Source organism: Panthera leo, chromosome C1 (genome assembly GCF_018350215.1).
Source record: "Panthera leo isolate Ple1 chromosome C1, P.leo_Ple1_pat1.1, whole genome shotgun sequence".
Classification (NCBI taxonomy): domain Eukaryota; kingdom Metazoa; phylum Chordata; class Mammalia; order Carnivora; family Felidae; genus Panthera; species Panthera leo.
This window is the reverse complement of record NC_056686.1, coordinates 150,273,351-150,285,360: the sequence shown is the minus strand read 5'-3', so window position 1 is coordinate 150,285,360 and position 12,010 is coordinate 150,273,351. Positions and strand designations below refer to the sequence as shown.

Below are 12,010 nucleotides of genomic sequence, written 5' to 3'. Positions count from 1 at the left end.
GTACACTTGTCTTTACTTGCCAAACAAGCTTGGCCAGGTGACATCAATTATTTTACAACACATTCAGTTAATCAATATGTATTAAGTATCACTTACTATAGTTACAGTATTATGCTGAGACTGGAGGGATACAATTATTACATGTTTTCTATCTGAAAAGAGGCTCAACTCTAGTTGAGGAGATGAGAAAAATAATACCCTTCTATGAGTATAAGGTCGGTCAATAAATAACATTTATCCAGAACAGCCCTGGGTTATGTGGAGGGCTGAGAGTTGGATAAAAACAACAAAGATAGGAAAAAACAAAACAAAACAAAACAAAACAAAACAAACAAAAAAAAAACCTTTCAAGAACCTAATAGTAAAATCAGTCCTCCAAATGGCTTGGTAATTGTTGATATTATTTAACTCTAGTCTGCTAGTATATTGAAAACTAAAGTAACAGACCCTGGTCTCTGCTTTGACCCAACCAACTGCAAAGAATTCATATCACCCCAATCTTTCTTTAGCTAGCCATCTTTGAAAGCTTTAGATTATTACTATATGTTGAAGGAATATTTCATCTTACATAGCAGAATGCTTTATTCTATTTTTGCTGTTTCTTAAAATCAAAGCAACCTAGAAAAAGTTATTCCCACAAACTCATTACTTATTGCTAACTTGACATATTCAGCTTGATCATCTGGTATAATGTATATATTCTTGAAACTAAATTGATTATCTTGACACTTGCTCTTGGCACAATGAAAAGAAACTTATAGCTTCAAATACAAGGTCTACATATTACCACATTATAAGGTTAGGATGCCAAAGGAACTAGGAAAGTCTTTAAAAAATCAAAGACATTTTGTTATTTCATTGGTAAAATCATGGGTTTAGGAAAATCTGAATACAGGAGGCCCAAGTATAAAGAATATCTGAAACTCACACCCTAAATATGATGCCTTTTTCAATATCTTACACCTAAACCAACTATGTGAAAGCACGGGCATATTAATTTTGCAAAGATTGCAATCTCAGATATGCTGCATCCTAGCTATGACATTTTTTGAAGAATTTTTCTTATAAAAACTGTGAAAGCATGAGGCCGGCAAACATCAGGAGAAAATTTTAGGTGACCATGAGCATGATGACACTTACAGACTGATTAGTGTGAAAAGGTCATGGTGGCAAGAACAAGAAAACCACAAGTATCATATGGAGCTCACGAAACAGAAAATGCTTTGGGCACAAGCATGATATTACACTGTGCATTAGCCATTATTGTTAGCAATACTTTTCTTTACCTTTTTTAAATGCACATGACCGAAAGTACACTAATAAATATATTCATCATACACATGGCGAAATATTTGTTTTGCTTCTCCAAGACCAGGTAATAGCAATACCTGATCAGATTCATGCACACACTGTGAGTGGTACTGAGAGCCAGGGAATCATGGTGTGAACATCAAAGTGAAGATGGTTCAGTAAAGATGTCTGGTCGGCACATTTCCCAGGGAGACTACCAGTCTCCAACCATTTCACCTCACCACCCAGCAGGATGAACCCATCTTTCCATCTCTGCTGCCTTCCTTATTATGGCTGAGAAGGGCACATGGGCAATGGAAAACAGTGATTAGCACACATTTCTGCTCAGCCTTCACATAATTAGGTTTTAGATGTGTACACTGTCATAAAGCATCACTTGAACCTAAACTCATGGGGATCCTTTTTTAGAAAAGCGGAGATGGAAACATTAAGAAAGTCAGGACCCATGCAACTCTCCTCCTGATTGCCATGAAAAGCAGGAATCATGGGCAAACAAAGCTATTTTTGCTTTCAAATTATCCTCTGAGCATTTGTCTTACTGAACCCCACAATTTGTCTTGATCTCATCACTTTTGGGGAGGTTGAAATCCCATGTTTACCCACTCCCTTACCATCATCTCTAATCTCTCTCTTTCCTCTGCCTCTCTGTCTTCATTTTCAAACACACATAGCTCTTTTCTGTCACAAATTACCATTCTCAGGATCTCGCTGCCCTCTCCAGCAGGCACTGTTTTTCACTTTCTTTGACCAAATCGGCCTCTGCATACTTTCTCCCTTTCTTTACCGCCTACTCTCATCTTCATTTTTTGCAAACTAGCTTGTAGTCCTGCCCCCCTCCCCACCCAGTGCTGTTTCTTACGTTAACAATGATCTCTCTCCCTCATCCTGTTTGATCTCTACACCACTGTCCTCTAAAGACTTCTTGACCCAGCTTTGTCCCATGCCTTTTACAACCTGACACCATCCATGTTTGTTTGTTTTTTGTTTCTTTTTCTGATTCTTCTTACTTTTTACCTATTGCTTGCATGCTCCCATTCTTCTATCTTCAAGCTATGACCATTATCCAGGGCACAGTCTTTGCTTCTCTGATCTTTTCCCTTTTTACACCTGGAGATTTTCAATGGTATTCCTCAGTCTGAGGTACTTTGATGCTGCCACTGAAGGTTCAGGAACAAATGGAAGGGTGGGTGGACAGCTGGCACCTCCCCACAACTGCACATGGAATAGTTCTGCTTTTACCTGTTTTACTTGGGCTATATTTTGTCTTTAGGAGAGCTTATTTGTATTCATCAGTGTGCTGATGTAATTTGAAAATTACATCAAAACCATAAAACCTGGATCCAGCTTCTTGTTTTACCACTATCTATTTGACTTTCAACAAATATTTCAAAGCATCCATGCATTTCTTACGTCCAGACCTGCACCATTCCTTCCATCTGGACTACTCTCCTGCCCCCTTCCTCAGCACCTTCCTAACTCCTACTGGTATTTTGGTCTTCTTCTTCGTCGTCTTCTTTTTTTTTTTTTTTTTTTTTTTTTTTTTCTAAGTAGGCTCCACATCCAGCATGGATCCCAATGCGGGGCTTAAGCTCATGACTCTGAGATCCAGACTTGAGCTGAGATCAAGAGTTGGACCCTTAACTGACTGAGCCACCCAGGTTCAGGTCTTCTGATGTTCTGGTCTTCTATGTTACTTCCTCCAAGAAGTCTTCCATGAACCCCAAATCTGGGTTGGGTATTCTTCTAATGTGGTACCATTGCATTCTGCACCAATCTCTTAACACAGTACTTCTTTCATTGTGTTGCCTGTTTGTCTGTATCCCCTATTAAACTGGAAGTTCACTGAGGACAGGATGTATTATTCATGTCTATAGCATAGCACTTGGCATGTAATAAGTGTGAAAATCCAGGCAGAGATAATTATACATCCCTAGTACCTAGCATAGTGCCTGGCATGTAATAGGTTTGAAGATTCAAACAGAGAACATACATCCCAGCAAGGAGATCCAAATTGGGTGACACTGTTCTCTAAAGAGAAACAAAAGGGCACGTATCCATGTTATCCTTCATTCTGATCAAGCTATTCTTCCCATTTGCCTGCTTCCTGAGTGTCCCTGACACCTCCTTCATCTGCTTCTGGATCCTGTTCACAACACCCTTGCTATTTGCTTTTATTGGGAAAGTTACTTTACATTTCCACTCTAATTTTTCTTATCTGAGACAGAGGTAGAAAGACCAGGAAAACTTTGAAGTACTAAAAATCATTCTATTTTGAACACTGTATCATTACATCATTCTTAACAAAATCAGAACATGATACTATTTTGGCCTAATTTCAACAATTCTGATGTATGTCAATGGTAAATAAAGATAATAAATCTTCAAAGGATTTGGGGCCATATCTAAGCAGTTTATAAGAAGACCATTGGTGATTCATGGAGAGGTTATAACGGCCTTGTAAAGAACATATCGGTTCAAATATTTGCCGTACAAAAATGTACATACAAATGCAACAAAAAAAAATCCTAAAATTAAATCAAAGAAAGGAATAATGTAATGTTTGTGTACTCCACAAACACAGTAGTAGAGAAATTCCAAACTGCTGGCATACTAAAACTGGAAAGTACAATAGGTACAGTCCCATCTTTAATCCTGAACTGTTAACATCACCTTCAACTGGCAAAGCCTGAGCACCTCCACCATTAATATTGTGCATTCTAAAAAGCAAAATCACATTTCAATTCGGTGAGTTTTACTTTTGTTTTTATAATGAGAACTCAAGTATCAGATGAGTAGCTGATGAGGTGGCTTTTAAAATCCTATTCCCCCCTGAGAGTCTGATCAGGGATTTAGATCCTGAATCAATGTAAGACACTTGATCTGCAATGGAAGTTCATCCTATTTTTTTTTTTTTAAACAATAGCAATTTGTAAAAAGACAAGCCCCATGGCCACTAGGGGAAACGTTACTTACGAGTATTGGGTCAGCAGTTCCAAATCATTATGCATGTTGATTGGATATGCTTCACTGAGTTCAAACAACTTCTCTAGGGCCTCATAGATGAAGATGATGCAAATAAGAGAGGCGAAAGCTTCTTCAGTGAACCGGGTGATGTAGCAGACGAGGGAGCTTGCATCGGTCGCCACAAGTATGATACAAAGGGTTGCCGTCCAAAGTCCAATACTAGCTCTTAAAGACAGGTACGACAGCCCATATTCTCTAGGAGGAGGAAAGAACAGCGGAAATAAGGTCATTTAACAGCTCGCCACCATTTTAAATAGATGGGAATAAGTCTAATTCAGGAAGTGAAAGCAAATAACCTTCACATCCCATGATTTTCTAAACTCAAAACGTTTGTCGAAAGGGGACATCTAAGAGGACAAAACTAAAAGAGGTTTCTCATGCTTAGAACAGAATATCATTTTTTATAAATTTTACATAGCAAATCGCACACACATTTTACTTTTCCTTTATTTCCATGGAGAGACAAAAATGGCAAACTGAATCAAATCCATTACGTCCACCTCTCCCAGCAGACCCCAGACATGATGTTGGGAGAAGTATAAATACGGTGGAGAAAGGGAGGAAGGGCCAAAAGTATTTAACACTTACTTGCAAAATTTAAACAAAATCTTTTCAAACACCAAAACTGGTCCTGTACTGCCCAATATGGTAAGAGGCTGTCCACCAAAGAGCGAATAGGCTATCCCAGTCATAGATGCTCCAAAGAGAGATTCGATTGCACTCTGTGTAGAGATATAAATAATTCCATTACCTAAGCTACACAGGCAACCATTATACCTAGGAAGTACATGTTTAAAATACATGAGGATACTCTTTTTCATTTGCTATGAAAAACCTAGTGACCTTGGGCAGGATGTGGAGTAAGGGAATAAGAAAAGGGACAAGCAGTCAGGAGAATATGAATGGTACTGAATGGGGATGTGTTCTCTTCACATTCCTCATCTTGCTTTTCTTTAGACTATTAAAAGTTTACATGTATTCGCGGTCAGTGTCAGGACAGAAGCGTGGGCTGTGTAAGTGGGAAATGGATTCCTCATGTCCATCTCTCTCTCCTTGTGAGAATGGGAGCCAAAGCCAGACAAGGACTGGGGTTGGGGCGGGGTCAGGGATGAGAGCAGAACCTTGTGTAAGACTAAGAATTAACAGTTCTGAGACATTCCACTTCCAGATTACCAGTTATAAAGGAATCCAAAACTAAATGTTGACTTATCTAACTATCATTCCTAAAAACTGATTAGGTTTTAAAATTCCAGGGAAAGCATAATACATACTATACGACCTTCCGTTGCTTCTCCCAGCAGTCCTCCAAACGTGATGACTGGAGACATACACGCGCAGTAGAGAAATAGAAAAGATGCTAAGCACTGCAGGCTGAAAGCATCTCTGAAGTCACTCCAGAAGTATGGAGCTTTTCTTTTGATATCTAAAATAAGTCCCCCAAAAATCCTAAGATGGGGGGAGGAGGGAAACACAAGAGTGAAATCCAAATATAAAAACACACACCCACAAAGCAAAATCCTCATTTCCTTTTTGCCAGGTCACAGTATACGTTTTCCATCAGCGGAGATGAGACCCATTTTAACCTGCTACATTGTATTAGCATGATCTACAGAGATGGCTTTGTACCACTGTGTCTCTTCAATCCCTAACTAAATATTATGCCAGTAACCAGAAAACCCCGTGTTCTCTCAAACAAGGTGCAGAGCTGTCCTTCAATCAAAATTCAAATAATGAGATTTAAGGATCACTCTAATCTCCGTGCCATTTCTATATCAATCTACCCCTTCTAAATTCAGGCCTACTACCCTCAGTCGTTGGCAGTATTTTCTAATTGTTTACATTTCATTTAGCATAGCAGAAAGTGAAGTTTGGGAGGATAAGTTGGCTTTTGCGTTCTGCAACGGTGAACATTACCCTAGAGAGAAGAAGTAGTGTTTAACCATGGCTCCAGTTACCTACTTTCTCTGCCAAAATATTCCTCACCACGTATTGTTTCAAGCAGGCATCTAAATGGCCTTATGGATGACAGTAATACCTAGTAAAGACAGATAGATTCCATAGTTGTTTTCATTTTTAGGAAATTAAGAAGGGGACCTTATAATAACCAACCCAGACAAATGTAATTTTGATCCATTATTGTCTAAACATATCCCAACATCTATCATTCACAAGACAATAATGGCCTTACTTAGTATAAATTCACTTATTCTAAATATATCCAAAAACCACACCAAAACACTTGAAAGAGGATTTGGGGGGTGGGGGGGAGAAGAATAGGAGTAAATTGTGAAATGCTCCCTAAAATGTGAGGTCTAAAATATTTTTAATCTACTAGGAATGAGAATATTAATGAACAGGTATTCTCATTCTTTGAATATTTAATAATAATATATGGATTTAACACTTGGCTACTGAAAGCTCTTTGTGCTCCATGGAATAAAGATGTCATATTAAAATGAATAACACTATGATTAAGTTCCTACACGAAGGTTAAAAAAAACCATTATGTTCCAATCTACTGCCAGTATGCTAGATATATTTGGATTATGCAAAAATATTAAATTTTTATTTATTTTCTAGGTAGAAATGTTCACAGACAATCTAAGAACTGCCTCAAAAATTATTGTTCTCTTGAGACGCTAATTCTGGTTTGCCTTGAAAAAAGTGTATCTTCAGAATAACTGAAAATTTTGACTCTTACTTGTAATCACCCTGATCTGACTGACATAGACACAATAGTAACCTGTTAGTAACTATCTCACTATTACATAAGTGAGAGACTCCTTATGTTTTCCTGGTGATTGCTTCCATCAGAGGGATGTGGACTAGGAGAAAGTGAGAAGGATGAAATTGCAATTGAAAAACAGGACATTTAAACTCAAAGAAGCTTACAGAGAACCCATGAAACTCATACACACAAAGATCATCTTAGAGTCCCCTGCGTGCGTTTGATAAACATGTGCATATTTTTTTATTTGGGGAGGATCATTTCTGAGTGATTTGTTAACTTATCAAAGTCACAATTCAAAATAGATTTAATCCAGTATTTATTTATTCATTTATCATTTACATCCCACCTAATCCCCAAAATATTTTGAGGTGGTTACGAACTATTACTTAGTAGTTAATATTTGTAGGTTTGATAGCACTTTCTGTTAGACCACTGTTTTCTAATTAATTACTTATTAGGGCATAAAATAGTGTCAATAGCTATGATATTACTGTGTAATAAACGTGCTTTTAGCAGCAAAAATCTAAATCCGGAAGTGGGAGGTCATTGCAGAGAACAGTGCAAGAGCAGCCCAGATGTACACCAGCAACTCTCGGAGAGCAGATGAGTAATGGATACTTCAAGTCATGTCAGCAACAGAATCTGTGGAAGAACTCTGGAGAAGCGAAGATACCGGATATTGGTGACCTGGGAGGATTTAGGAAGCAGTAAGGAAAAGTGAACTTCGAAAAAAATCTAAGCTATGTGGCATGTTACACCTGAGAGAGAGAGAGAGAGAGAGAGAGAGAGAGAGAGAGAGAAACCACCCAAAATAAAAAGACAGCATTTGAAAATATGAAAGCAAACAGAAGGAGTAACCATGCTTCCAGTAAAGGGAGAAGGAAAAAATTGTTTGAATCATCTCAAATTATGTATGGAGGCTGAGGAAGACATTAAAGGACCTTTCCTCAGAGACAAAACATAGATAAAGGGAAAGAACAGAGGAGAATTAAAATGCATAGAGTTGTCAGAAACTCGAAAGTCAGCTTAAAGGACACAGCGAAAGCAGTCCAGGAAATGGCCTTGAGAGGAAGGGGGTACCAATCCTGCAAAGCCTTTGCCCTTGCCTTCAATTATAATGGAGGCTGTGTGCACATATTCCCTGAAGACAGACCCTCCCAAGGTTTTCTGATTTTCTGCTCACACATTGCTTGGAGAGAGACAAGCTGTCAAAAAACGATAAAGAACCATTTTGAGAAATAAATTGAAGCTTTCATCTCTTCAAAGATGTGTGATTAGAAAAAATAAATCATATGGCTCTTTCAAATTACAACCATAAAAATAAAAAATACTATTATATACATCCTACTTGCATGTAATGAGATAGGTTCTATAAGACTGAGTTCTTGGTATTTATTTTTATTTCCATCTGAACTTGAAGCTTTCAACAGGCCCTTTTAGAAGGGGCCACTGACAGTTTTCTTATTCATTCTACGAATCTGTGAACACATTTTATGCACAGCAAAATGAAAGACTAGGTAAGATAAAATGGAATGATGTATTCACTGTGCTGGTTTAATAGTAACAAAAATGATTAGTAAATACTGGGAAATCAAATTTATTGGCATTACATAGGTGTTCACGGAATAGATATTCAAATAAATAAATAAATACATACATACGCAAATAGGTATTTATTAACAGGTATTCAAAGTATAAAAAAATTACATCTCTAAACAGCAATTCCTGACACAAAGGACAGTATATCATTTGGTCTTTGAAGTCCCATACAAGTACATTTCACTGACCTTCCAGTTCGCTGGAGTTCAGGTCCACTGTGTCCTCCGTGGGGCTCTGCTTCCCCATGAGCAGCTGTTCCATTTGGTACAGCAGGAATCTTCCTCTTCTCCTGCAGGAAGTTTTTTGTTTTTGTTTTTTAATTTCAGGTGCTAGTTGTAAATAACAAAAACAATTTTTTTCCCTTGAGGCAATATGCAGAGTGGCCAAGAACCCAGGCTCTGTTACTTATTTGCTACATGAACTCTAATTAAAGTTATCTAATCTCCTAATGCTCCAGTTCCCTCCTCCATTCACGAGTGGTAGTAACAATACCTATCAGCGTGGTTGAGAAAATTAAATGAAGTGATGGACAGTTACTCAGTCTTTCAATTAATCTTTATTGGTGCCTTGTGTGCCATTCATTGTTATGGATGTTAGAAATGCAAAGGTGAGTGAGAAAAGGCATTCTATTAGTGGAGACAAGCAAGTCTCTAATGTCAGGTAGACATTCAGCTATGAAGACAATGAAGGAAAGGAAGGGGATGAAGAGAGACCAGGGTTGGCTAGGTTGGAATGAGGAGGCACTAGTTACGGTGGTGTTGTAGGCCTGGCATAGTTCAACTGTTCAATCAACTTAAACTATTATCGCTAGCTGTTTTTAAGGGTGGTTCCCTGTTATTCTGGCAGATATCTTCCTACCTAAGGAATGATTTACAACATGGTTCTTTCTGACTCACAGAGATCCCAGACTCTTACAAATGGAAACTTCCATTCAGTCATTGACAAATTAACTGAGGCTTATGAAAGTGCTGTCTTATCACAAGCCTGTTCCACCCACTTTTGTTGGTGACAGAGATTTTTAAAAATCATAAAATCCTCCCTATTGGTTATCCTAGAGGATGCCAATGTGTTCAAAAGGGCTGAAAAGTATCATAAAAATTTTTTAAGTGGTGCAGTTAAAATATTTACTTCACTGCCATTCCAAAATAGTCTAAGCATGTGAATTAGCAAATGATCTTATGTATAATGGGACATTTAGGTAAAGTGGCACAGGTTCAAAACATGAGAAAAATAGGTTTTGAAATGCACAAAATAGAGAAAAGTTCATTGCTTGATATTTTTACAACTTCCCAGGTATATGAATAGGTACAATGAACAAAAATTCAAAGATAAAAGAGAGGATGTCTGTCAGCTGATGGAGGAACTGCCTTTACACATAAATAGCTATTATATACAGTAAAGGGCTTTAACGGTGGCCTCGGTACCCTAAATACCCAACAGTCACCCAGGGAAATGCTTCTTAGCTTCCATATATCTCAGAAAGCAAGTGATATTATTTGGTCTCCTGGGTAATTATCCCTTACTGGCTATGTCTCATTGTCTTACAATGGAAAAAGCTATACATTGATAAGGCAAATGATAAACCATGAAATATATTAGCCATTCTAAAGTACCTGTTTCATCAAGGAGTGTTCATCTTATAGTAAGGGGGAAAGGTGTGTGAAAAGAGATGTATGAACAGTACCGATGAATATTCTGAGGAAAATACAGGAAATATTTTTTGTTCAGAAACACAGGTATTTTGTTTTTTTAAAACAAATTAAAGAGTGTATATATATTTGACTACTCAACTTATGCAATCTACTAATTCAACCAACCAATACTTATTGAAAGCCTATTTGTGTCAGGTACTCAACCCCACCACTAAGACACCAGCGGACAAATCAGGCCTGTGGAACTCACCTTCTAATGGGGAACCCAAACAATAAACAAATAAACACATAAGTAAATTAATTCTACAGTGTGTTAGATTAAAACCTATGTAAAAATGAAAATTTAGAGCAGAGTTAAGAGGGGGATCTGAGGTATGGGGTGGGTGGGTAGGGAGGAAGGAGTGGCAATTATAAACAGAGCAGTCAGGTAGGATCAGTGAGAAAGTGTCATTTGAGAAAAGTCTAAGGGAGCTGAGAGAATAAGCCATGAGAATAACTGGGGGATATCCAGACAGAAAGAACAGCAAGTGAGACAGTGTCAAGGCAGGGGTATGGCTGTAGGGTTTGAAGAACAAAGAACAAAGAAGCCAACATTGTTGGAAAAGAGTTCACAAGGAAGAAAGTCATAGGAGTTTACTTTGAAGAAATAAAGGGAAGCCAGATTGTATAGATTTAGTAGACCACTGTACGTATTTGGCTTTTATTCTCAGTGAATTGAGAAAATGTTATAGGGTTTTGAGGAAAGGAGTAGCATGGTCTCACTTGGAGTCACTCTGGCTGCTGTGCTGATAACAGATGTTGGGGGCCAAGGACAGAAACAAGGAGAGTGATTAAAAAAAAACTATTTCAATAATCTAGGAGGAAAAAAAAAATGACCGTAGCTTGAACTAGGATGGCAGCAGTAGCAACAATGAGAAATGGTGTAATTCTGGATAAATATTAAAGGAAAATCCAAGAGTATTTCCTGGAAGAATGGAAATCTAAGAATAAATTTTAAAAAATGAGTGTTTTTGGCTTGACCAACTATAAGTATGGAGTTAAGACCTACCAATAGAGGCAGGTGCAAATGCAACAGACTTTGAGAAAAGATCGGAGTTTCTTGTATACTTCAGGAAGTATTATATTGCCTTTTCTAATATAAATGCAAAGATGAATACAGATATAGAAAGGAGACAATCTACAATTCAGTTCAAACTTTGGATATGTCAGGTTTTAGATATCTGTAAGACATCCAAGGGGAGACATTGGCATGTTGATAAATAACTCTCAAGGTCAAGGTAAACAGTAAATTTGGGAAAGGATTTAAAGCTACAACAATGGATGATATTACCAAGAGAATGAGTGTAGGTAGAAAAGAAAAGATGAGCAAAGACTGAGCCCTGTATCATCTCCACATAAAGTAATCAGGGGAAAAAAGAAGAAACCAGCATAGGAGATTGAGGAGTGACCAGTGAGCTAAGAGAAAAACCAAGAGTGTGGTGTCTTGGGAACCAAGCAAAGAGAGTACAGGGAAAGGGGAGTCATCAACTCTGTCAAATGCTGTTGACTGGCAGGCAAATAGAATACAGACTAAGAACTGACTATGGGATTGAACAGTGTAGAGATCCTCGGTGACCTTCATGTATGTAGTTTTAGTGAAGTGATGGGGCAAAAGTCTTATTGGAGAAGAGGAATTGGAGGCACGTAGTTCAGA

At 37.8% G+C, this 12,010-nt stretch overlaps 1 protein-coding gene across 2 annotated transcripts in view; it reads right to left on the bottom strand.

Annotated features, from left to right (window-relative positions):
• The window catches only part of SLC4A10 (solute carrier family 4 member 10), a 187,896-nt gene that overhangs the window by 70,555 nt on the left and 105,331 nt on the right, over positions 1-12,010 (bottom strand). For both annotated transcript variants that reach the window (XM_042952554.1, XM_042952553.1), the window contains exons 10-13: positions 8,854-8,954; positions 5,607-5,781; positions 4,924-5,057; positions 4,285-4,530 (exon numbers count right to left, since the gene is read on the bottom strand). In XM_042952554.1, the coding sequence (XP_042808488.1) occupies positions 4,285-4,530; positions 4,924-5,057; positions 5,607-5,781; positions 8,854-8,954 (656 nt within the window). The remainder of the gene's footprint in view (positions 1-4,284; positions 4,531-4,923; positions 5,058-5,606; positions 5,782-8,853; positions 8,955-12,010) is intronic.